The sequence below is a fragment of the Xyrauchen texanus genome, chromosome 24, assembly GCF_025860055.1.
Source record: "Xyrauchen texanus isolate HMW12.3.18 chromosome 24, RBS_HiC_50CHRs, whole genome shotgun sequence".
In the NCBI taxonomy this organism is placed as follows: domain Eukaryota; kingdom Metazoa; phylum Chordata; class Actinopteri; order Cypriniformes; family Catostomidae; genus Xyrauchen; species Xyrauchen texanus.
Genome location: NC_068299.1, coordinates 19,861,895 through 19,888,710, shown reverse-complemented (window position 1 = coordinate 19,888,710; position 26,816 = coordinate 19,861,895). Strand labels below are relative to the sequence as shown.

Sequence of the window (26,816 nt, the reverse complement as noted above, 5' to 3'; positions counted from 1 at the left end):
AGGATTTCACAGCTTGGATTAGAGAGGTTATGAAGCTATAGTAGTACTGTAATTGCAGTATATGTGATCTTTGCTCACATGAAAGAGTGGATGCTGAAGGGAGGGGTCTCTGCAGCACAGATTGACCCTTCCCTTTCCCTCTGAAGGGCATGAAGAGTCTCTCCTTCTCTCAATCACACACAAAGTAAGAGAAGACATCACATAATCATCACTTCACACTCCATTGAACCACACACACATTTAAAGGAGAACCTGTGACCTGTGTCTATTGCTCCTCTAATCTGCAGTCTACAGCAAGGTAATCTGCAATTTGTGCAGACACTCTATTCAATATATACATTTTCGGAAAAATTATCAAATAAAGATTATAATAGGTATAAGCAAATGAAGGGCGCTGGTTTAAAATCATGTTCAGTGTGAGTACAGCTCAAGATCAAATGTATTCTGGTGAATTTTCAGCTTTGAGTCACTATTACTATCAAGCAACACTATCACTAAACACCATACTTATTCTTCTTCCAGACAAAACTTTATTTAATTCAACATCATTTGTGTGATGGACATGATTTATCGATTTTAATCTGACAGATGACATAATAGACAAAAAAATCTAATAAACTCATACACTTCAATTGAAAAGGTTCACCACACATATCCAGGGATCAGAATAGCAACAACCAAAACACCCTAGCAACTGCAAAGCAGCATGCCCCAGTCAAATCTCAGCACCAGAATATCAAAAAGATGTGGGGGTGGATTCTTTAAGCTTGGAGTAGTGTACATAACTTCATTGTCCTGGGGGCAGGTTTTGACCAGCAAGCACAACTCACATTTTCTTTAGAAATCAAGATTTATTTTATTGTCTTCAAACATTTCAGCAGGACAAGACAATAATAGATGGTAAAAAGGATTGATAATTGAGTTTCTGCTTGTGGTGTTTCCAGCAGGAGACACTCTGGCAGCTTAAACCGAAGTCAAAGCCAATCAGAAGAGGCAGACAGGCAGGAAATTAACCCCTTACACCTGCTCCAGCTGCCTACCCAGCAGCTATTATACTCCATCTCCATCTCAGATCTTGTGCTAGAGCATTAGTGTATGGCAGTACAGTACCGTTTTGCGCAGACAAACAAATTTATCTTTCACACAGCTCCAAAATATGCAGCAAGATTGACACACACACACACACACATACACACATATAAGTATATACAGTATAGGAAATATATCGAAATATTAATGAACAATATAAATTGACTTGAGTGGCAAAACTCGATTTAAGAGAATTTTTAGAGAATGTATCTTTTAATATTTTTTCTTGTTTTAAGCATAAATTGACAAAATTGAGTTACCAGTAGGTTTATGCTTAAAAAAAGAAAATACTATCTGCCAATGGGGTGAGAAAAATAGACTAAGTTTAAGTGAGAACAAGTTCATTTTTCTTCCCCCATTGGCAAAAAGTTGTTGTTGGTATTTTAGTTTTTCATGACTTATCTTACAATATGTAATTTTGCTTCACAAGTAAATGTATCTTGTTTTACGAAAGTTTAAATAGATTTATTGGAGCTAGATGTCAACATGTAAATTTGCTTTCATAAATGTGTATCAAAGAGGCAAAATAAGTTTAGAGTGCAGCTATCCTGAAGCGAATTGATAAAGTGGGAGGCATAAGCAAATATAAAATCAACGGGACTCTTTCAGCTACAACAAATTATCCACCCAATCCATTTCTCTGCCTACTTTGCCTGCTATCCAGTTACTGCTGCTTTTAAACCAACCAATCAACATCCAGCAAGACAGATCACATTATTTGTAGGTAGATGAGGAATTTCCTATTCATGTGCATTATTAGATAAAGTCAGCTCAGGATTGGGTTGCATTCTCAAGCTGCAAAGTACAGAATAATGCCATATGAATTTGTTTTTCATATAAGTTTTTAGCGGTTTACTTCAGAAATCATATCCTTTCATTGTAAAAGTTCATGAAAAATCTAATCTGAAATGACTGTTTACGTATATACCACTCAAAAGTCTGGACACAGCCAATGTACTCATTCTTTATTATAACTATTTTTCACATATTAGTAGCCAAACCATGAAACAACAAATGGAAGCATGTGAACTATGTAGTGATTAAAATGTTAAACAAATCAAAGCTATGTTTTATTTTAGATTGTTCAAAGTATCCATCTGAGATGCTTTCTATCTATATTTACAGAAATTAAATATATAACGATATCCAGGTATAAAGGAAACCTAAGCCTTGCCTTATAATGGTGCATTAGTTATTCTCATCGCATGCTCTTTTCCTAAAGAACACAAGAGTTCAGAGACAGGCCAGTTAATTTTCCTTGAGACAATAAGTAGTTTTATAAAGAATAAGCATCTAGATTTTACCTGGGTCTTTTCCAGATGTACAACTAAAGACTGTAGTGTATAACTTTGTATGAAATCTTCAGGGTTTTTTTGGCAATTTAATGCATTGTATAGCCTTCATTCCTCAAAACAATGATTGACTGACGATTTTCTAGAGAAAGCTGTTCAAGGAAATGCCAGTCTATTGCATACTGTGGCAACTCAAAAACAAGCACAGATACAATGTTAAGCTTCATTTAACAAACCAAATATATTTAAACTGTATTTAATATAATGGCAAGTGATTTTCTACAACCAAATTAGCAATTTAGCATGAGTCCTCAAGGAAAAGGTGTTGGACTGATGGCTGCTGGAAATGGGGCCTGTCTAAATTTGATCAAGATGTTTGTTTACATCAGTAATGTCCTGACTAAACTTTGTGATCAGTTGAATGCCACTTTGGTGAATTAAAGTACCAATTTCCTTCTGAAACAGCAAACATTTACATAATTCCAAACTTGGTGTAGAAATTTCCAAAGACATATAATAAAGGACAGTGAAACAGAGTGAGAGACTCTATGAGACTGAAGGATGTGGAGGGTGTGAGATGGAACACATTTATTGTTTAAGTGCTTGTTATTGTGTTGGGTTTCTGAAAAACAGCATCCATTGCACAAATCAGCATATATTATAAGATATCAAGCAAGGCTGAATAAAGGCTTCTATTGGACAACATGAGATAAAACAGGGATGGCTGCTAAAACACACACACACACGCCCATACAGTTAGCAACATTGTGCTGAAGACAGCCTGTATATAACACAATGATCTAGCATGCACTTTGTTGCATTTCAGAGGGGGAGAGAGTTGAGCTTACCTTCTATAGGAAGGGAAAAATGGAAGAACACAGAAAAGAAAGAGAGCACAAAATAAATGTTTAAAGAGTTATATCAGGGCAAACAGAAAATTAAAAGTGACAGCAAAGTAAATGAAAGCTTAGGAAACAAGGTTTGAGAGTAGAGTGATTTGATATGGAAATATTTAATATGCATGCAAAGCAAGCGAAGGGTGTCATCAGTCAGTGTGAGGGATTAAATTATTCAGTAACAGTTCAGTGGAGTTTGTCAATGTGAAATTATTAGATCATTTATCTTATTGTCACTGATGCTATGTCTGTATATGGTGATGCTTTTCTATCTTTGTTTATTAGGCCCCTGTTTTTAGAGACTATCATATCATGTAGTCACTGAATTCTAAGCCTGACTGTGAACAGTGCTAGAAATGGAACAGATAATTACAATAGCAGATTGGAAGGGTGTGTCAAATTAATTCAGGGAAAAACACTCTATGAAAACAAAGATACACCCAGGGTTATTCCTGGCTCAAAATGAGGCGGAGGTGGTACCATACTGATCAAAAAAGTGACGTTAAGAACACGTAAACATTGGCTTTACATTAATACACTCCTAATGACCTGGTAACTGAATAATATTGTTAATTTTGTCATCTGTTTTTTTTTTATTTAGCCTTAGCCCTGTGTCAAATGTCCTTTTTAGTTTTTATCATATTTAGTCAACCTTATCCTATTATCTTATTTTGTGAAGTTTTAGTTGACAAAGTCTGGACATTTTAATGTAGTTATAGTCAATGAAAACTGTTGACATTTTAGTCATATTTTAGTAACATTTAGTCATATTGACCGTTTAGTCACTGAACACTGTAAATATTTTTAGCCATAAGAGTATTATTGATAAGCATTTGTCAATCTAGTCTATCCAAAACCATCACTATTCGACAATGGAATTTTTTTTATTATTATTGCCGAGATTTGCAGTTACAAATGACAATCCACTGAGTGCAACGCTTGTTAGTGTTTTCCATGAAGACACCCACCATAGTTTTGTAGACAGCCGGAGGCGGCACGAAACTGACACTAAGTCATTGTTTTAAAGTATAAAATATCATATATTTAAAATGTATTGCAGGAATTTACAATATATAAAAATAGTAAATTACTTCATTCAGAATGCTTTATGGAAATGGTCACTGCTGAGAAATTTCCGCCAGAGAAAATTTAGCAGAGATGGGCCACTTCGATTTAAATTAATGGGAAAAATTGGAATGCCAATGTAGCACCTGTAGCACCCAACGGTCAAAGGATGTAGAAAGGAAGTCCCGTCTTGTAGTTAAAAGAGCCAATCACCTTTTAGATACAGACATCGCCTATCAATCATCTCAAGAACGCGCATGTGCATTAGCTATACAAGCCATGAACATTGTGTTTTTTAGCATAATCTGAGGTTAAGCAGCACAATTTATGATATCAGCACTGTCATATTTTACCTGCTGATTTGAAATATGCTCTTTTATCATATTCTTGAACAACTGTTTTTTAAATTTCAGTGTTCCACCATTCATGTAGATAGGAGCTGCACTGGCAAGACTGGAAATAGTCTGAAAATAATAGGCCGACAGTGGACTGAATTGCTAGGTGCGTCTCAATCAGCTTCCTAATTCAGTAGTCAGGGCACTGATCAGGGAGTTAGACATTTTTAGGGCTGTCTCAATTGCAAAATCGTTCCAGTGCACTGAAAAGTTAGTTCCCTAAAAAAATCCCACAATGCACCGTAAAAACCAGGGAGAAACATTGCTACATATATTCCCTTACTGCAAACGTCGTCATGTCATCTGAAGTCTCTCAAGTTGTTTGATGATGAGCACAAGTGTTAAACTATGAAGTCAAAGCCTTATTTTCCCTTTAAAAGAGATGTAGTTTCTAATGTCTTTCATTCATAATTACCATGAAAGTGAAACAATCGTTTAAATATTACAGTTGTTAAAGGAAGCTTTAAAATACACTCCTATATATTTTTATTTCTTTATTTATGAAATTTACCTGTTATAATAATACTGTACATTTGAATATCTTCAACAAAAATGTGTGATAGTGACATTTATATAGCAGTAGTGCTGATTAATAACAGCCGCGCTTCCATGCTCAAGCTTGTTATCATGTCGCAGGTAATTGAGTCATACAAGTGCCCCAATTCATCTTCACGATATACTGATTCACGACATAGGGAGCTGATTGAGACACAGGGTTTGAATCTGCTCTGATTCTAGTTTCCACAGTAACAGCGACTTTTCTGATTAGTGGATCTCTCTTCAGAATTATGGGAAGTGTAGTTCCTCAATGGGAATTCAGCAATTAATAATTTTTTTCATACTACCAAGCTGCTTATACAGAAGCATGTTCCCTTATTTAACAACCTCAGAGCTCATAGAAAGTCTGTCTTTTAAAGTTTAGATGTTTTTGCTCAGTCAATCTTTCTATGGAGGAAATGAAAAGGATTTTATTTACAGAACCTGACTGTTGACCTCTTCACCATTGCCACTATTATTCCATGTGGGCTTGAGTGATGCATCTAAGCTTGTAAAAATTGTTTGTTAAACTTGTCAATGGGCTGTTGGCCAATTTGTACCAATCAGTATAATATTGTAGTATATAGTATTTAGTATAGTATTTATTTAGAGAAGTAACTTTTTAAGACCGGGTCGCTCTGGAAGGAAGGGCCGATGTACTGTAAATGTGGGTTTACTTAGCTCTATCTTGGAGACACATTTGTCCCCAGAATTAGCTAAATAGGACAAAACCTCCCTTTGGGGGCATTTTGAAAAATGATTCATAAATAAATAAGTAAATTTTTGTTTGTTTTTTATTCAAAGAAATTTATACTTTTTATTTTGTGGGTAGGGTTTGGGTACAGTAACTCTGTATTATTTGTAATTAGCTTTATATAAAACAGAAGTCTATGGTATGTCCTCATTGATAGTAAATATGTTTGAGTGCATAAGTGTATGAATGTGATAAGTTTCTTACTTTGTTGGCCCAGGCATCCTCGTCCCAGGAAGTGAGTTGCAGCACTCTGATAATCTCGTTGATCTCAGTGCTCATCTTCTCAAATGTGTAGTTTCTGTTATTCAGGGCCTCCTCCACGCCGTGGCTCTTTGTGCAATTGGTTGTCACAAAGATTTTAATGGCTGATAAACAGCAACAAAATTTTTTTGTTAGTCCCATTTTCATGAGCCATGTAAAAATTCTAAAAGTCTGAATTCACAGGTGAAAATGCTTCTATTTTTGCATTTGATGTTTAATTTGGAACAGAAAATGAGATGTTAGGCAGCATGTTAACCTCATTCACCATTCACTTTCATTGCATATTTTGTTCATACAAGTAAAGCGAATGATGACTCAGGCTAACATACTGCCTATTATCTTCTTCTGTGTTCTATGGATGAAGCTATCCCTTTAACATGGTAAATGTCACAAATGTACTTATTTGATTAAAGACCTGGAAATAGTCAGAATCCTAAATATTTCAGATTCATTTTAAATCATAATGTTTATTTGTTTTAAATTTTTAAAAATTTTGAATCCCAGATTTTCAGTGTGGATTCCACAGTATTTCATAGATGTACTTGGGAGTGCAGTTCATTCATAATGATGTGCACAGCAATCAAGCAGCCAATTGTCACCATACGACTATCCATATTTGCATACATTGCCATTAAAGACTTTCTGCTCTTGCAGACAAGCCACCATCAACCTTGCTGAGCCAACTGCAAAGAGAAAGCCAACTGGAAGATGTGAAAAATCTCTCCCTCGAAGCAAGGCATCAGCGGCTAAATGACTGCAATTATCAGTGTTGCCATATCAACGGCTGGCACACAGACATGGCCCACTGTGCACACACAATCTCACCTGATATGAGTACAGGCAGCAGTTCCTTCACTGTGTTCATGGATGTGACCAGCATCACACGGTGTTCCTGGTGTGTCAGCTCTTGTTGCCGTTCATCAATCATCTTTGCCATTTTCGTCATACCTTAAAGTTATCAGGGCAGCGAAATGAATGAGTATAGTGAAGATATACAGGTAACACAGCTTTTAAGTTTATGATAGTTATTAACGTGAACAAAGTTGTACAGAAACAGAAATTGTAATCATAACAAGGCAGTAGCAACCATCCACTTTTACACATTTTTTCAAAGTTTCAGCCACTATTTGAAGGAAAATTGTAGCCAGCCACATAAAGACTTTAAGACCAAATAGTAACTAGTATTTCTTCAGCAGTGGACTAAAAGAATGCACAAAGTTAATATACTATGGCCAGTGCCCACTTACCTTTATTACAGCAAGACTACTGAGCAAATGTTTTGTTATCTAATTAATATTCATAAGCCAAGCTGAAAAGCGTTAAACGTGACCAACACACACACACTTTCAGATTATTCCTCCTATTCCTCTGAATAATGTAAAAATTATCTTCATAGTAATCTTCGTAAACATTTTAGCCCACTCACAGACAACGAAAATGAAATATATATTAACAAAGAGTGCAAGACAACACAACATGAAGGAAAGATGTCGTAAGTACCTGGTCCAAGGTTTTTAGTGTAAGTGACCAAGTCCTCCATGGTTTCCACAACTTCTGCTACTGTCAGGTACTCAAGGATGCCCTTACAAACACGAATAATTTTACGCACCTGAAAAAAACCAAAACAAAACACTAATGATATAAGAACACAAGAAAATGTCTCAAACGTTGCTAGTGGCAACTGATTTCTGAATATTGTAGTTGGAAAACACTCAAAAATGGTTTTAGAATAATGCAGTTCAAAGACACAGTAACTTCACATCTAAGCAAAAATAGGTCTCTTAGACAATGATCTATTCTGTGACTGACAACTATGCTCAGACTTTTGCCTTTGTGCCATAAAAAAAGCCTCATATATTCTGATTTTATGAAGCATTTTATTTTGTGAATACACAAATTTCAAATACATATACATTGGGCAGCGCAATGTGTTCAGTTTCATATCGTGTCTTGTGATGAGGAATCTTGTGACCAGCAGATGCTAAGCACTAAATAAAAAAGAAACATACTGATAGAAGACATAATGTGTTCACGGCGCCTCTATCAGATCATGTGCGCCATGTGAGCTTCATTATGCTGGGGCCACATGTTTAGCACACAGGGAAGGCTGAATATGTCGATCACGACACATTAAGGCCATCAATTAGTCCGCCTGATAAGGGACAATATGTTTAATGTTGTTTGGCCAGAAGAAAGCTCTGATCCAAAGAATTCAAATTCAGAACATGCCCTAAAGTGATTATTTGCAAGAGGGCAGTTTAAATTATTACAGGTTCACATAAAAACAATATGAACAGTTTACACAGAATCTTTCACAGAATTAATGATGTTTAATAATCAGGCACACATTCAGTAATCAAATAGTCAAAGGCACATAAATAACTTTTGACAAGCAAATAGCTTGAAGTGTATTCACAGATAATGATCTAGCTGTCTGCCAAATCGCTCTCTCAAAATGTAATATGACATTTCCCAGAGCCAAAATACAACACACTCTAATGGCGAAATCGTAAGGATTCATACAACTTCTCTAAATCTGGCCGATTCGTATAATATAATACATCTGCACTTTCATCGCAGCCAATGGACATTGTTTCCATCCATTACGTGACAATGATTTGCTTCTGTCACACACAACAGCTTCCTATCATGTTTACACACACTACTGATCGGTTAAGTTTAGATAAGGGGTTTGGGTAAGGGCATAATATTAATAAGCATGTCCTTAACTCCTAGTGCGTGGAACTCACGCTTACTTCCGCATTACACATCCGGGCATCTGCACGTGATGAAATCGTATGAATTTATAAGAAAGAAATCGTACAAAATCATACAGAATAGCCAACTCGTAAAATATGTATGAATTTTCATGAGATAGGGTTGCAAGACGTGATGTCTACTCTAAGCAGGGCTTTGGATGAGAGAGTTTTGTTTTTCCATTCGTACCTCTGCCTCATCAAATGTAAGAAGCAGGTCTGATGTTCCTGAGAGGATGCCCCGGGAGCCATCGATGAGGTAATCTCTTGCGGGGACAGAATACGGGTCTGTCCTCAGCATCTGAGCTGCCTCCACCAGCTTTGCACATGCATTCTCCACCCTGAGAAACAGAGAAAAAATTTTATCATTTGATACCAATAAGTACTATTTAACCTTTTATAGTGGTTTGAACAACACAGAAAACAGATAGAGTCTGAAAATCCTAAAAAAAAACATATGTAACATGAATTCCAGGGCTTTCCAAGTATTCCACATTAGCAGACAAACAGATCTTGTCAGCATCCTGCCTCCTGTTGTTTGTCTCCGGGCCTCTAGAGGTCACCTGTGTTCCCCTCTGCCTTAGTTCTTACTTGTGTGTCCTTGTTAAGCATTATCCAGGTCACCTGTGCCTTGTTTCCCCTAGAGTACTTTAGCTGTGTTTTTTCCCCCTTGTCCCTCACTCGGTTTTTGAGTCTTGCCATGTGTTTCCTGCTGTGTCCCACCGAGTCTTTCCAAGCTTTCCAAGCTTTCCAAGCTTTCCAAAGTAATTTTTGTAGACTTGCAAAGCACCCTTTTTTTTAAATAAATCTACTTTGCCTGGACTACTGCCTTGAGTGTTTCGTTTGGGTCCAACTTTACCTCCTCTGTGGCTAAGTGGTAGAACACTCAACTCTCCACATCTGAGACCCAAGTTCGAGCCTGGCTCGTGACTGGCTCGTGACAGAAAAACCGAGTCAGTCATGGACCCAGAGACACTCAGTTCCAAGGACCTATTGGCGGTGATTGCTCAACATGGGGCATCTTTCCAGCGCCATGAAGCTGTTCTCAGCTGACAAGAAGAGTTGATGACCAGTCATTCTCAACTCCTGGCCGATATGATGAGTTCCATCTGCCAGCTCTTTGAACACCTCCCTGGTCCTTCACCTTCCCCCAGATCACCCCCGAGTGGTGACAGGCCTTCTCCAGTGGCGGAGCCCTGACTTCCACCTCCCAAGCCCTTTGCTGGAGATCCAAGTGCAATGCTCCCTCACCTTCGAGCTCCAAACTCTCAAGTTTTCCCACAGACCGTTCCAAGATTGCTTACATTATTACCCTTCTTTCAGACAAGGTGCTCTCTTGGGCCTCCGCAGTGTGTTGTGACTCCTACGCGTTATTTGTGGAAGAGTTCAAGCGGGTGTTTGATCATCCTGTCAGTGGTCGAGAAGCTTCCAAGCGCCTACTTTCTCTCCGTCAGGGTTCCCGCAGCACGGCGGATTTTGCCATTGAATTTCGGACCATAGCAGCAAGGAGCGGATGGAATGATGAAGCGCTGAGGGCCTGTTTTCATGGAGGGTTGTCTGAGCCCCTTCAAGATGAGTTAGCCACCCGAGAACCAGCTGGGGATCTCGAGTCCTTCATAGCTTTGGCCATCCGCCTGGACAATCGTCTGAGAGAGCGGAGAATGGCTCGCCACCAGGTGTCTCAGCCCCAGGTTCCTCTGAGCAACTTCGTTTCTCCTGTTTGTGTTCCTTCGTACAGAGCTTCCCCGGCTCCTGAACAGCTCCATGATTCCCCGGAGGACATGCAGTTAGGCCGTTCCAGGCTTTCTCCCAATGAAAGGGAACGTCGCATGAGGGAGCATCGCTGCCTCTACTGCGGGGTTGCCGGCCACTTCCACTCCACTTGCCCCAAGCTTTAGGGAAACGCCTGTCCCCGCCCAGCTACAGGGGGGCTGTGATGGGGAAAATTAGAGCTCCTCCTACTAACGCTGTCCTAGCTATTCCAGCCACTCTGTCCTGGGAGGGCCACCAGCATCAGGTCCAGGCTATGATCGACTCAGGTGCCGCAGGTGACTTCCTGGATCTAACCTTGGCTAAGGAACTTAAGATCCCTACCCAACTACTTCCTCAACCCCAGGCAGTTACAGCTTTGCATGGCAGACCTCTGGAACCAGGCAAAGTAACAGAGGCGACTCAGTCCCTACAACTTACCATCTTTCAACACCAGCAGGAGGAGACCTTCTATCTCATTGACTCCCCCGAGTATCCTATTATCCTGGGTCACCCTTGGCTGTGCAGACATAACCCCCAAATCGACTGGCCAACTGGCACCATTCTAAGCTGGGGTTCCAATTGCCAACTCACCTGCATGCTTCAGAGTCCCTTGGCCCCTAGTTCCGAGTTTCAAGAGTCTGTCGACCTCTCCCAAGTCCCCAGTGTTTACCATCGGTTCATGGCAGTGTTCAGCAAGTCCCGGGCTACTTCCTTACCGCCTCACCGCACTTACGACTGTGCCATTGATCTATTCCCTGGTTCCTGCCCTCCCAGGGGTCGGATCTTCTCCTTGTCCTCCCCCAAGCACTCAGCTATGGATACCTACATTAAGGAGTCCTTGTCAGCCGGCATCATCCGTGCCTCTACTTCCCCAGCTGGGGCGGGCTTCTTTTTTGTAGAGAAGAAAGACGGAGGTCTTAGGCCTTGTATTGATTACCGGGCCCTTAAGAAGATCACGGTTCGGAATCAATACCCCCTTCCTCTCATGGCCACTGCTTTTGAGCTGCTTCAAGGGGCTTCCATTTTACTAAACTGGATCTCTGCAATGCTTACCATCTCGTGCAAATCCGGCAAGGAGATGAATGGAAAACGGCCTTTAACACCCCCACGGGTCACTACGAATATCTGGTGATGCCGTTCGGGCTCACCAGTGCCCCCGCAGTATTCCAAGCCCTGATTAACGATGTTCTCCGGGACATGCTTAATCTGTTTGTCTTCGTATACATGGACGATATCCTCATCTTCTCGAGATCACTGAAGGAGCATGAGGTGCATGTTGGCCGGGTTATCCAGAAACTACTTGACAATAATCTCTACGTAAAACCTGAGAAGTGTGAATTTCATGTTTCCCAGACTCAGTTTCTCTGGTTTATTGTCACTCCTGGCCACCTGGAGATGGACCCCAAGAAGGTCAAGGCAGTCCACAACTGGCCCACACCTGCCACAGTCAAGGAGGTTCAACGTTTCATTGGCTTTGCAAACTTCTATAGGTAGTTCATTAAGAATTTCAGCTCTGTGGTAGCCCCCTTGACAGCACTTACTAAGGGAGGAGGAACCAAGATTCACTGGGATCCAAAGGCAGCGGGGGCCTTCGAGGATCTCAAGTGCTGCTTTACTTCAGCTCCGATTCTTGTGATACCTGACCCAGAAAGACCTTTTGTGGTGGAGGTGGATGCCTCAGAGGTGGGGGTGGGGGCCATCCTGTCACAGAGGGGTGAGGATGGAAAGTTACACCCTTGTGCCTTCATGTCTCGCCGCCTGTCTGAGGCAGAGCGTAACTACCACGTGGGGGATCGAGAGTTGCTTGTGGTAAAACTGGCCTTGGAGGAGTGGCGCCGTTGGCTTGAGGGGGCTCAGCATCCTTTCCAAGTTCTCACGGACCACAAGAACCTGGAATATCTCCAACAGGCCAAGCGGTTGAACCCTCGGCCAGCACGATGGTCCCTGTTTTTTAATCGATTCCAGTTTCTCCTGTCTTACAGACCTGGCACCAAGAATGTCAAGCCGGATGCCATCTCTCGAGTCCACTCGCCTGAAATACAAGAGAAACCCTTGGCATCTATTATTCCGGGGTCTAGGATAGTTGCGCCTCTTCAGTGGGAACTAGAAAGAGGGTTACGAGAGGCCCTTGTCCATGAGCCCGATCCAGGCGGTGGTCCCGCCGGACGCCTGTCCGTTCCTCTATCTGTTCGGGCCCGGGTCTTGCAGTGGGGTCATGAGTCGCCCTTGACATGCCATCCAGGTAGTGCTCGCACACTGGAATTCCTCCAGCGGAGGTTTTGGTGGCTGTCCATCAAGAAGGACATTCAGGTCTATGTGGAGGCCTGCCCTGTGTGCAACCAGGGAAAGTCTACACGTCAGCGACCCCAGGGACTGCTCCATCCCTTACCTGTTCCCCACAGGCCATGGTCACACCTTTCTCTGGACTTTGTTACAGGACTTCCTCCATCCCAGGCAACACTGTTATCCTGGTGGTTGTAGACCGGTTCTCTAAGGCTGCCCGGTTTATTCCCCTGCCCAAGCTGCCTTCGGCCAAGGAGACTGCTGAGCTCCTAATGAACCATGTCTTCTGGATATTTGGTATGCCCCTGGATATGGTCTCTGATCGAGGTCCCCAATTCTCGTCCTGGTTTTGGGGGGCCTTCTGCAGACTTATTAGGGCCACAGCCAGCCTGTCGTCTGGGTTCCATCCAGAGTCTAATGAGCAGACAGAACGGCTTAATCAGGATCTGGAGACCACCTTGCGGTGTATGGCGGCCAGTAATCCCACGTCTTGGGCCACCTATATCATTTGGGCTGAATATGCCCACAACACCCTCCAGTCCTCGGCCACCGGATTGTCCCCTTTCGAATGCCAGTTTGGATACACCCCTCCATTATTTCCCGAGGAAGAGGCCCAAGTTGGTGATCCCTCGGCCCAGCGCTTTGTCCTACGCTGTAGGCGGACCTGGAAGAAGGCCAGGCGTACCCTCCTTCGGACCTCCCAGAGATACCAAAGCCAGGCTAATCGCCTCCGACGGACGGCCCCTAATTTCCGAGCTGGTCAAAGAGTCTGGTTAGCCACTAAGAACCTGCCCCTCCGGGTCGAATCTAAGAAGCTTTCCCAGAAATACATCGGCCCTATTCGCATAGCAAGGAAAGTTAACCCTGTCTCTTATCGTTTGTTTCTCCCTCGTTCACTTAGAATTAACCCCACTTTTCATGTTTCATTACTAAAACCTGTCTTGTCTTCTCCCTTTTCCCCCCTCGCAGACCCCCTCCACCTCCCAGGCTCATTGACGGCCAGCCAGCCTACACAGTGCGCCGGATACTGGACTCCCGGAGGGTCCAGAACTCTCTACAGTATCTGGTGGACTGGGAGGGCTACAGGCCGGAAGAGCGCTCCTGGGTTCCAGCAAGGGACATCCTGGACCCAAGTTTGATCCGAGAGTTTCGCACCCTGAGGCCAGGGTGTTCTGGAAGGAATGTCAGGAGCCATTCCTAGAGGAGGGGGTCCTGTCAGCATCCTGCCTCCTGTTGTTTGTCTCTGGGCCTCTAGAGATCACCTGTGTTCCCCTCTGCCTTAGTTCTTACTCGTGTGTCCTTGTTAAGCATTATCCAGGTCACCTGTGCCTTGTTTCCCCTAGAGTACTTTAGCTGTGTTTTTCCCCCTTGTCCCTCACTCGGTTTTTGAGTCTTGCCATGTGTTTCCTGCTGTGTCCCACCGAGTCCTTCCAAGCTTTCCAAGCTTTCCAAGCTATCTCAAGTAATCCCAAGTAAGCTGTTCTTAGTTATCTGATTTTGTTTTTTCTCCCCTCGTGGAGTTATTTGATTTCTCTCCTGTTATTATTTTCATTATCTCTACCTTAACAATACCTCTTTCTGAGAAGAACTTTTGTTGGATTTTTGTGGACTTGCAAAGCACCCTTTTTTTTAAATAAATCTACTTTGCCTGGACTACTGCCTTGAGTGTTTCGTTTGAGTCCAACTTTACCTCCTCTGTGGCTAAGTTGTAGAACACTCAACTCTCCACATCTGAGACCCAAGTTCGAGCCCAGCTCGTGACAGATCTATAATGACCTGCTCTATCAGAGAAACTTTACTAAGTATTTTAAAGGAATACTTCACTAAGAAAATTTTAATTCTGTCATAGACATCTGCATCCACTTACGCATTTTGTTCCAAACCCATTTTACTTAAAAAAATAAAAAGAAAGTTTTTTAACGAATATCCTGGTCCATGTTTTCACTACAATGCCAATGACCCTAAACCTTACAAAAGTACAGAAGTTTGTGGGGGGAAAAAAAACAGTGAAAATGTTTTTTTTCTGTCATGTGCAGACTTTCATGGTGAAATTTTATAATAATATATTTTAATTTAACAAATATGTAAACATCTTAATAATTTCAGCTTAAACATTTAATTTTGATAAACTGGGTGGAAAATGTACTAATGTGATACAATTATATTTAAAAATGTATTTTCTTAAAAGGCTATTTCAATCTCTGAAAGTAACTCCCGTTACATCCCTCACCCCTCACCCCTCACCAGTTTTATTTTTTTTCAGCCTTGCGGTTCAGGGCTTCCGTAAGAAAGCATCTAAAAGTTTCATAAAAGTAGTCAATGCAACTCGTGTCACATTCCAAGTCTTGTGAATTTTATTCATTTTCAGTGGTAATCTTCACATCTGTTGTACGTTTATGAGCGCATTAGAGAAACTTTCTCACAGTGGCACGCATCTTCACGCAAGGATGTTGTTTTAGCGCTAAATTACTTGAATTATTATTATATGCTAAATTATAGCAAAATTATTATTTTGTATTTTGCAAAAGAAAAGAAAAAAATCCAAATATGGATTTGGAATGGCATGAGGGTCAGTAAATAATGAACAAATGTATCAACTATTCCTTTAAAGGTGAGGCATGTAGTTTCATGTAGAATTTATTTTTGATAGTGTCACAGAGACTACATTTTCGGGAGAATCAGCCTATGAAAGCCTTGCTTATGGTTGTCTCAGCATATTAAAATGTAATTTAAGAAAGTATTTTAACACTAAAAAATGACACACTTCACCTTTAAGGAAGTAATATGTAACATTTAGTGCACAAAGAAAAAATACCCCTTTCAAGATTCTGATTTAACTGCAATTTAATCTTTGGACCAATAAATGTTTACATCAAGATTATTTAAAAAATCAATTGAGTCAACTGAGGGCAATGAGTAATCCCAAAGCTATCCAGCAACCAGTGTAAAACTGTTCCTAAACAAAACTGGATAGCACTGTATTAATATGTAATAAACCATGTCCCAGTAACCCAACAGTCCATGGGGGAGTGGTGAGGATTTGTTTTGGAGGAGGCCTTTCTTCATAATTTTTCTGTGATGAAGACCCAGATTTATGCAGGCTGCTCCCTATATGAGGCACCACCCGAGTGTCAGTCGATAAAACAGAGTCTATATATAGTGGTCCACATTTCCTGTCATCAACAACATGTGTGTTGATTGATGAGCTCTGTGCCAGCCTATGTTCATGATGCCAAATGTATCAGCTTTGAGAGTCTTTCTCAGGATTTTGCTGTCTTTAACCGAGTCCATCTGCCCAATCCAATTTATACAGAGCCGGAAGGAGGCGGGAACCGGCTGAACAGTCAAAAGTAATATTTCGAACTCGCGAACTCCAGGCATGGTAGTCAACTCGACTCGCTGAGCTACCCAGGCACCGAGAGCAATAATAATATTGATGCTTTCCTTAGCAAGCACCACTCTAAATATTTACTTGATATGAGTAATCAAATCACAGTTAGTAATTTCAGTTTCCCCTTTATTTCACATTTGGACAATCTTCTAAAAAAGATTCCCCTTTGGAGTTCAATTAGTTAGGGTTAGGGTTAGCCACAGGGAGAAGCCATGCAGGGATTATATTGGCCTGAAAACACCACTGCTGTTCTGAGAATACTCCATACAGCAGGACAAGCACACCACTTATCATCAAGAGAGCACAAATACAGCACTGCCAAGAAGCAGAGAAAGGTCATGACAGAACTTGAACCAACTATTCACGAGGTCTGTATAAGATGATAAGAAACACATCTGTATATAATGCCACAGAAAAATCAAATAATATAAAATAATAATAAAAATCATTACATTAAGCAGATTAGTAAAGTGGAGTAAAGTGAGCTTTTTGTAATTACAAAAAATATATAATTTTCTTCAGAAAATGTTAAAATCATCTGCAGTGGTTTTGGTCCTCGGCTTATCTGTATAAAATGAATTGGGCAGATGGACTGGTTAAAGACAGCACTTTTGCAACAACTTGTTTAAAAAGTAGTCAGCTTTGGATATAATAAATATTACTTAAATAATTCACCAGTACACTGGTTTGATACTGATGAAGGGGCTACCCAAAAACATTGTGTCACAATTTTGCACTTTTTGGCCTCTTAAAAGAATATTTTACCTAAAAATAAAAATGTCATAATTTAAAATCACCCTCATGTTGTTCCAAGCCCATATTACTTTTTTCTCATAGAGAACTCAACTGTTTTACTGAATATCTCGGTCCAAGAAATGAATGAAATTCCATGTTGTTTCTCAACAAACCAAACGTTTGCCTCCAAAAGACACACAATATAACACACAAGCTGTAATGACTACATTTATGATTCCTTTTTTAAGCTTTAAGGCAAGTCCATATCCCATTCTGGCTTGCATCAAGTCCTTGCACCTTATGCCTAACCTTTCTACACATTGTGGTAATAAAATGTCAAAAATCCCCCAAATTTTTGTAAATTGTAAAAAATGGCTTTAGGCTCATCTGACCTTTTAAAGTGTGTGGAACAATGGATCAATAAGCACCTCTATGTGTTTTCTTCACCAAGAAGAAAAATGAGCTTTCTGATGAAGAAAAATGCCGCCTAACTTTGACAATTCAGAAAGCAGGAAATCAGAGAAAAAAGCCAGCGAGACATCAATATTACATCGATTGCACACTGTCAAAGCACCACTTCACACAGCCGGGAACACCCCAGGGAGAGCAGTCACATGATTTTTACGTAGAGTTATCAATAATGCATTGTAAGTTTACTGGAAAACGCCCCCAAGCTTCAGCTGTGTGGGAATGACTCAGCTGCCCTGACAGTGAGGAATAGCGCCAGAAGAGAAGAACGATTCCTCTAAGACTGCACCTTACCAAATTTAACCTCCATACCACACTATATATTATTACAAGCCTTGTAAATGGTTTGACCAATGAATTTCCATTACTTTTTCATGAGCTTCTTAGTCATTTGTGATTACTAGATAATTAGACTGATTCATTAATGAAGCAATTAGACTGATTCATTGCCAAGAACTAACTCACAAGAAGGGTTTGCTCACATACTGGACATCACTATGGTTTGTGAGCAAGTTTTACTCTACACAACAGCAATATCTACCCAATGAATTTCCCATGACTTTTAAGATTGCATTAATGTACGTGATTTTTCAAGGCCTGGAAAACACTATGTTATATTTCCAGGTTTTCCATTACCATGGGCACCCATTTTGTATACTGTCATAAACTCTGTCATGAGGCTTTGTAGGTTTCTCATATTGTGTTAAATTTTATATAGTTATATGATTCCAAATTACCAAAGATGTTTTACAGAAACTTGTTCCAGTAATAAAAACAAACTAAATTTAAGCATACTTAGGGCCAAAGTTAGGTTGCAAAAAAGTATATCAAAGAAAGTACTTGAAAAGATGGACATTTCTTTAGAAGTTTGGACAATCCTGTACAGTTTATCATAACTTTTGACAAGGTTACCTTGTTAGGCCACATGCCTTTAATAAAATCCTGTAAAATGAGCATGTGTGTGTGTGTCTGTATGTGCGTGTGGGTGTGCATGTGTGTTAAAGCCTCAGCATGGGAATGTGATTAGGGCAGATGTATTTTCACATGAAGATCCCCTGGAGAGAGTCAGGAAGCACAGGTCTTACTTAATGAAGGCCGGGGGCATGTCTCTCTTCATAATCTTGTCTTCTGTGGTCTGCACTGTCTCCTTTCCCACCTGAGAACACATGTAAAACAAGCTTGTTTAAAAACACAGCAATAAAGCTGACTTCTAAGAAGGACAGGACCGTTTAAATTCATCATTATTCAGACACGACGCTGAAGAGGTATGTGCACCGGTATCTAGAGGTCAACACGGTTGCAAATTAATGCTGATATATATTAGCATACAATTTAAAGACAGCAAACAAGGGGTATTCAAAATTGCTGAAACTAAATAAATCATTTTTTCACAAAATTTACTCAAAATGCACAACAAATGTTGGAAAAATATATCAAAATATAAAAAGCAAGTTACATAAAAAAGCAAGTTACATAGCAGACGCTGATATATCAGCCAATTAATCGATCTGGACGATAGTCCATCACTAGCAGTGTTCATTCAAAAGCAGCTAGGTTATACACACTCATGCAGAAAGGCTTTATTCCCCAGGAAGACCAGACTGACACAGTTTGTTAATGGGGTTGCTGTGAGTATCTGGACACAATAAGGCCCTGTGTGTCCTGAATGAGCCTAGAGGCCGATCTACTGTTCGCTATCTGGGATGCTGCCAAAACCTCCAAACAACAACCCATGTTGCTCATCTGTCATTGCCACACCCATATACGTATATGCATACAGTAGGCTACAATAAAAAGATGGTTTTAAAAAAAACAATGAATTCCCAAATGCAAAATTTAGGATTGGAGGGATCATTTACATTTATGCATTTAGCAGACAATTTCATATAGGGCTGGGCGATATGGCAAAAAATTGTATCATGATATTCTTTATCATATCATTCGATATCGATATTATCACGATATACAATCACATTTACACATTGTTTTGCAAAAAAAAGAAAACAAAATCCTAAACAGTCTAAATAGTCTTTACAAAACTGTGTTGGGGGCCCAGACCAATGCAGTGGTGTCTGAGGGATCTTCTATGAAAATATGGCTATATTTTAGAGTTTATCAATTGAGTGAAGTTGGATATGAATTATCCAAATCATTTTGAATCATAATGAAGGTTTTATTTTTACAATAACATTATTTGTATATATCTTTACATACAGATATCGAAGTATGGGGGCGTAGAAGCCCTTGTGACTGAGGAATGATTCTATTTTCATTAACGTGAGATAGACTAGGCTACAAACTAGTAATTGTTTTGTCTTTCATCCTTGACAGAGATGATCAAATCTGAATATCCATCCATCCATCCATCCATCTTCAACCGCTTATCCGAAGTCGGGTCGCGGGGGCAGCTGCTCCAGCAGGGGGCCCCAAACTTCCCTATCCCGAGCCACATTAACCAGCTCTGACTGGGCGACCCGAGCGTTCCCAGGCCAGTGTGGAGATGTAATCTCTCCACCTAGTCCTGGGTCTTCCCGAGGCCTCCTCCCAGCTGGACGTGCCTGAAACACCTCCCTAGGGAGGCGGCCAGGGGCATCCTTACCAGATGCCCAAACCACCTCAACTGACTCCTTTCAGCGCAAAGGAGCAGCGGCTCTACTCCGAGCTCCTCACGGATGACTGAGCTCCTCACCCTATCTCTAAGGGAGAAGCCCGCCACCCTTCTGAGGAAGCCCATTTCGGCCGCTTGTACTCGCGACCTAGTTCTTTCGGTCATGACCCAACCTTCATGACCATAGGTGAGGGTAGGAACGAAAATTGACCGGTAGATCGAGAGCTTTGCCTTTCGGCTCAGCTCTCTTTTCGTGACTAACGGTCGCGATAGAGCGAGTGCAATACGCCCCTGCTGCCCCGATTCTCCGGCCAACCTCCCGCTCCATTGTCCCTCACTCGTGAACAAGACCCGAGGTACTTGAACTCCTTCACTTGGGGCAAAACCTCATTCCCTACCTGGAGTACGCACTCCATCGGTTTCCTGCTGAGAACCATGGCCTCAGATTTAGAGGTGCTAATCCTCATCCCAGCTGCTTCACACTCGACTGCCAAGCGATCCAGTGAGAGCTGAAGGTCACGGACCGATGATGACATGAAGACAACATCATCTGCAAAAAGCAGCGATGAGATCCCCAGCCCACCGAACCGCACACCTTCCCCACCCGACTACGCCTCGATATCCTGTCCATGAATATCACAAACAGGATTGGTGACAAAGCGCAGCCTTGGCGGAGACCAACCCCACATGGAATGAACTTCGACTTTGTGCCGAGGACCCGGACACAGCCCTCGCTTTGGGCGTACAGGGATTGGATCAGCCCTAAGAAGGGACCCCCCACCCCGTACTCCGCAGCACCTCCCACAGTCTCTCCGGGGGACCCGGTCATCGCCTTCTCCAGATCCACAAAACACATGTAGACCGGATGGGCATACTCCCAGGCCCCCTCCAGGATCCTTGCAGAGTAAAGATCTGGTCCGTCGTTCCACGACCAGGGCGAAAACCGCATTGTTCCTCTTCAATCTGAGGTTCGACAATCGGCCGAACCCTCCTCTCCAGCACCTTGGAGTAAACTTTACCAGGGAGGCTGAGAAGTGTGATACCCCTGTAGTTGGCACACACTCTCTGATCCCCCTTTTTGAAGAGGGAACCACCACCCCGTTCTGCCACTCCTTAGGTACTGTCCCAGATTTCCACGCTAATGTTGAAGAGCGTGTCATCCATGACACCCCTCCACATCCAGAGCTTTCAGCATTTCTGGTCGGATCTCATCAATTCCGGGGCTTTGCCACTGCGGAGTTGTTTGACTACCTCAGTGACCTCCCCAGGGAAATAGAATCTGATCCCCCATCATCCTCCGGCTCTGCCTCTACCATAGAGGGCGTGTTGGGATTTAGGAGTTCTTCAAAGTGTTCCTTCCACCGCCCAATAACCTCCTCGGTTGAGGTCAACAGCGTCCCATCTTTGCTGTATACAGCTTGAATGGTTCCCGTTTCCCCCTCCTAAGGTGGCGGACCGGTTTCCAGAAGCACTTTGGTGCGGACCGAAAGTCCTTCTCCATGGCTTCTCCGAACTTTTCCCACACCCACTGCTTTGCCTCCCTCACGGCCGAGGCCGCAGCACTTCGGGCCCGTCGGTACCTTGCAACTGCCTCCGGAGACCTCCGGGACAACAAATCCCGGAAGGCCTCTTTCTTCAGTCGGACGGCTTCCCTGACCACCAGTGTCCACCACGGTGTTCGAGGGTTACCACCCCTTGCGGCACCTAAAACCTTGAGGCCGCAGCTCTCCACCGCGGCTCGGCAATGGAAGCTTTGAACATTGCCCACTCCGGTTCAATGTCCCCAACCTCCGCAGGGATGCCTGAAAAGCTCCGCCGGAGGTGTGAGTTGAAGATCTCACGGACAGGGACCTCCTCCAAACGTTCCCAGTTCACCCGCACTACTCGCTTGGGCTTCCCAGGTCTGTCCAGAGTCTTTCCCCACCCCTGACCCAACTCACCACCAGATGGTGATCGGTTGACAGCTCTGCCCCTCTCTTTACCCGAGTGTCCAAAACATATGGCCTCAGATCCGACGACACGATTACAAAATCGATCATCGACCTTCGGCCTAGGGTGCTCTGGTACCAGGTACACTTATGAGCATCCTTATGTTCGAACATGGTGTTTGTTATAGATAATCCATGACTAGCACAGAAATCTAATAACAAACATCCACTTGAGTTCAGATCAGGGAGGCCGTTCCTCCCAATCACGCCTTTCCAGGTGTCCCTGTCATTTCCCACGTGTGCGTTGAAGTCACCCAGCATCACTATGGAGTCCCCTACTGGGGCCCTATTCAGGACTCCATTCAGGGTCTCCAAGAAGGCCGAATACTCTGAACTGCTGTTCGGTGCATATGCACAGACAACAGTCAGAGTTTTCCCCCCCACAACCCGTAGGCGTAGGGAGGCGACCCTCTCATCCACCGGGGTAAACTCCAACGTAGTGGCGCTCAGCCGGGGACTCGTGAGTATCCCCACACCCGCCCGTCGCAAATCTGAATAATTTCACAAAATTAGAACTGAAATCTATTTGTTTATTATTAAAGGCTTGGAATGTGCTGATTAATAAAACAAAATTTAGAAAGAAAAAAACGTTATGGTCTAAAGGCTCTCTGGAAACACGCACCTCACATTTACGCACATGTGGGGAAAAGAGGAAGCGGGTGCTGACCGGGACAGGGCATCAGTGAAGCGTGTTTCAGTGCCAGAGAAAAATATCCAAGAATACAGCGCAGAAAGATCAGATATGATGTAACCGGCACCGTTATTTTGTTGCGCTGCTCACTAGAGACGAGGAGAGGGCGTAACCGTCATCATGATATCTTGCAGTCAAGATGGAAATAATCTGGGGTTCGGATCAGGAATGCGGTGACCTGCGCAGCGGGGGCAATAGCAATTTCAAACTGTCTGAGGCTGCGTTTCCACTGAAGTGGAACAAATCCGCACAAAGCCACTCCCAACACTAAGGAACGCTTGCCCCGCGCTGCAGTCAATTTTACAATCCACCTCGCGAGTTTGACGCTCGGCTTCCTTAGGAAGGAATTGAAAGCGCTCACTCACATTCGCTCACTACGTGCCAGTGGAAACATACGATAAGAAAGCCAAACTGCTAGTGTTCAATGTAGAACAAAGGCAAAATATAGAAAATTACTCAAAAGCTTATCGTCGATATAATGACGTTTTTTTATCACGTTAAATATTGATATTGTTTTATCGGCCAGCCCTACTTTCATACAAAGCGACTCACAGTGCATCCAAGGTACATATTTTAACAGTTTCCAGGAAATCAAACAATGACATTGGCATTATTATTGTCATGTTCTACTAGATGACAGCAATACAAGTGGACCAAATATAATAGTTTAAAGGGGTCATGACATGCTGTTTTTATTTTATTTTAATATGTTGCTTGAGGTTCACTTATAATAATTATAACTTAATAATAGTATAACAGTCGGTTTTGGTGTGGCTTCTCCTTTAAGACTTGATGGTAAACACCCACTGTTATGATTGGCACTCTGCTCTTGACTGACCTGCTATCTCCCTGCCACCTCACTGCTAACCACTACTGGGTGGGGCTATGGAAGTGATAAAGTAAAGCAGGCTTTGATGTGTTGTTGTGGAAGCAAACAACCTGGTCTCATAGTGAAAACCTAACTCTATATACATTTTTGCAAAACTTGTTAAACATGTCTCCAGGTACAATTCCCTGCAGTTTCCAGGAAAATGTAGAGGCACAACAACAACTGTGTTTTCACTTACACTCAAATCATGACTTAAATGGCTGATTGTGACTTTATAAATACTTCTTTTTCTCTCTATCACTCATTTATTTTATGATATCAAAACAACCTTTACTCAAACACATCTTTTGAAAAACAATCAAATTTAATAAACAGACTCACCTACATATACACTTATTCCAACACAGATAGCTTGCGTGGTAGCTCACCTGATATTGGACTTAAGAACTTTTCACACCAAACCTTTCGATTAACCATAATTAACAACTTTCGACAAACAGCAGAACAGGTGGCACTAAAGCACAGAAAGCTGTTTTGACCACTGACATGAAACACTGAAGCAGAGTGGAAATGTGTTTCATTTGCATCAAATGCCTTAAAAACAGAAACTGTTTTTTATTTTATGGGTTTTATCTTAGGTCACAACAGTCACTATGATCAACTTTGTATTCATGTAACTTTTCAACAGAGATCAAAAACAGAATTTGATTGTGGACAACACCAGCAAACCTTGCAGAGGCAGGGATGAAACCCACAACCTTTGAACTATAGTCAAGCGTTTAACACACTGAGTCACTCAATCAACATGGCAAAGGCATAGCAAAGAGACATCCAGTGTTTAGAATCACCACACAAATGTGGGTTATCTTTTTTAACTTTAGGTGTTGCTGTCTCCAAATTGCTCAGGTATCCTCAGGACATGATGTCAAAGGTGCATGCAAGTGTTCTTTTAAATCTGATAATGCATTCAAATCATCCTCCTGATGATTCAAATTGACACCAAACACCTCAGATTGGTTTCAAACCTATGCTTTTCCTTTCTATAGACCAGTGTGCTATCCACTGAACTAAACTACCACAACAAGGACATACCAAGCAGAGAATGAATCACAGCCAAACACAAGTTACCATGATCATTTTCGTATTTATGTAACTTTTCATCCGAGATAAAATTCAGAATTTGATTGTGGAAAACCCAGCAACCATTCAGTAAGCGCAACACAAAAATCACCAGAACAACAGACCTTTACACAACATGACTTGTAGAGTTCAAGACTTCAACCCTGGACATATTAAACTGTACACCATTGATTAAACTGTCTCAAACTTCTCAGATATTCTTAGGACATTATGTAGATGATGCATTCCAATTTTCGTATAAATCTGCCAATGCTTTTAAAAGATATATAACATTTTATTAAAATTCGAAAAATATCTATGACGAAAAATATCTATGACGGAGATCCATTATTGCTGATATGGGAAAAATTGGTATTGCTGAAATCCTCATGACTCACAGAATCCATAGACATGACTCATGATTTTAGAACATATGGTTCAAAAGTAAGGTGTGAAAATATAAATTTGGAAAAAATAGGTGGCGGTGGCCCAAAAGTCTACATGTACCCTCAGATCATGGCCATGATGAAGCATACCAAGTTTCATTTTGATATGACAAACCATCTCCGAGATATAGCCTCACATCCATTTTCACATCGACTTAATTTTGTGATGCCGTAACTTTGCCGTAGCTCGGTCTGAAGATTATTTTGTGACATTGTTTGGGAAAATCAGACCCTGTTTGATGGGTGTGAAAAGTTTAAACTGTAAACCTCATAATCCAAGATGGATAAAAGAGTTTTAATGTAAGGGATCCATTTAAATCATCAGGAGGAGAGTATTCAGACAAAAAACAATTATGTCTCTTGGACAAATGGTGCAAAAGATATGCCCCAAAAGACATGGTGGTGGCGCTATAGAGTATGTCCTAGAAACCCTAAATTTGGTATGCAGGCTATTCATGCCCTGAATTAGTGTGCCAAATTTAATCATTTTCCTATGTAGCATTCATAGGGCTGCCATAGACTCCCATTGGTGAAGAAGTGGACAATGACGTTGACAATAGGCATTTTTATGCCCTTGAAATGCACTTTGGGGAAGAGACACCACTCGAAGAGTCATTCCAAACAAAAGTAAGAACGTTTATTTTTTCCCTAATGGCCCTTTTACAAAATTTTTGTGAAGGGTATATTCAAACTTTAACACCATGCTCTCTTTAGAGATCCCACATCAAGAGCTTTGTCCTTTGAAGTGAGTAGGGCATAGATGATCACTTTCAATAGGAATTCCCTAATAGGTGTTTGGCTTTGGTGCCTTTGGTGCTTGGCCCCTAATAATATGGAAAACTACAGATTACAATAGGTGCTGTGCACCTTCAGTGCTTGGGTGGGGGGGTTACCTTCCCCCCAATAATCAAAACAAGCAAGTCAAACCTCAATATTCTATGCTATAATCTTTATCGCACAGGATTAAAACCAGGGAGAAACTCCGGTAATTATTACCTTTAAATTGCCATATAAAAGCATCTATGATCCTCACAGGAACAGCAGAATATAGAGTAGGTTGGATTTGTCAATCCTATTTAGCCTTTATCCAATCTTCTGTGGACAAATTGAAATACTGGCTTCTCTGATAAAAATGCTACAGTCAGTATATTCTACTTTGACGTTTCCATTCCGGGCAGGAATTTCTGTTTATGTTTTGGCCTGTGTGATCCCGCCCACTGCCCATTAACCAATAGTATTTCGACACCGCTGGGTTGCCAGATTTGAAAAGTTTGCAGGCAAACAACACTGCAAGCTGCAGCCATGGATGCCAGCAAACAAACTGGATCTGAGATAACAGGTTCCACCCGACATAAAAAGCATCGCCATCTATCTAAAAACCACCATGACCAGAGGCGTAGTAAAACAAGGATAAATATTGGAGATGCCTTTGGAAGATGGAGACAGCTTAAGGCCCGGAAA

At 41.7% G+C, this 26,816-nt stretch overlaps 1 protein-coding gene across 3 annotated transcripts in view; it reads right to left on the bottom strand.

Annotated features, from left to right (window-relative positions):
- LOC127618174 (vinculin-like) overlaps window positions 1-26,816 on the bottom strand; it is a 77,744-nt gene that overhangs the window by 32,798 nt on the left and 18,130 nt on the right. For 2 of the 3 annotated variants that reach the window (XM_052090470.1, XM_052090471.1), the window contains exons 2-7: window positions 18,760-18,830; window positions 9,236-9,386; window positions 7,790-7,898; window positions 7,115-7,237; window positions 6,233-6,393; window positions 3,230-3,232 (exon numbers count right to left, since the gene is read on the bottom strand). In XM_052090470.1, the coding sequence (XP_051946430.1) occupies window positions 3,230-3,232; window positions 6,233-6,393; window positions 7,115-7,237; window positions 7,790-7,898; window positions 9,236-9,386; window positions 18,760-18,830 (618 nt within the window). Of the gene's footprint in view, window positions 1-78; window positions 1,188-3,229; window positions 3,233-6,232; window positions 6,394-7,114; window positions 7,238-7,789; window positions 7,899-9,235; window positions 9,387-18,759; window positions 18,831-26,816 lie in introns of those variants that run through there. The other variant, XM_052090469.1, reaches the window with a different exon arrangement.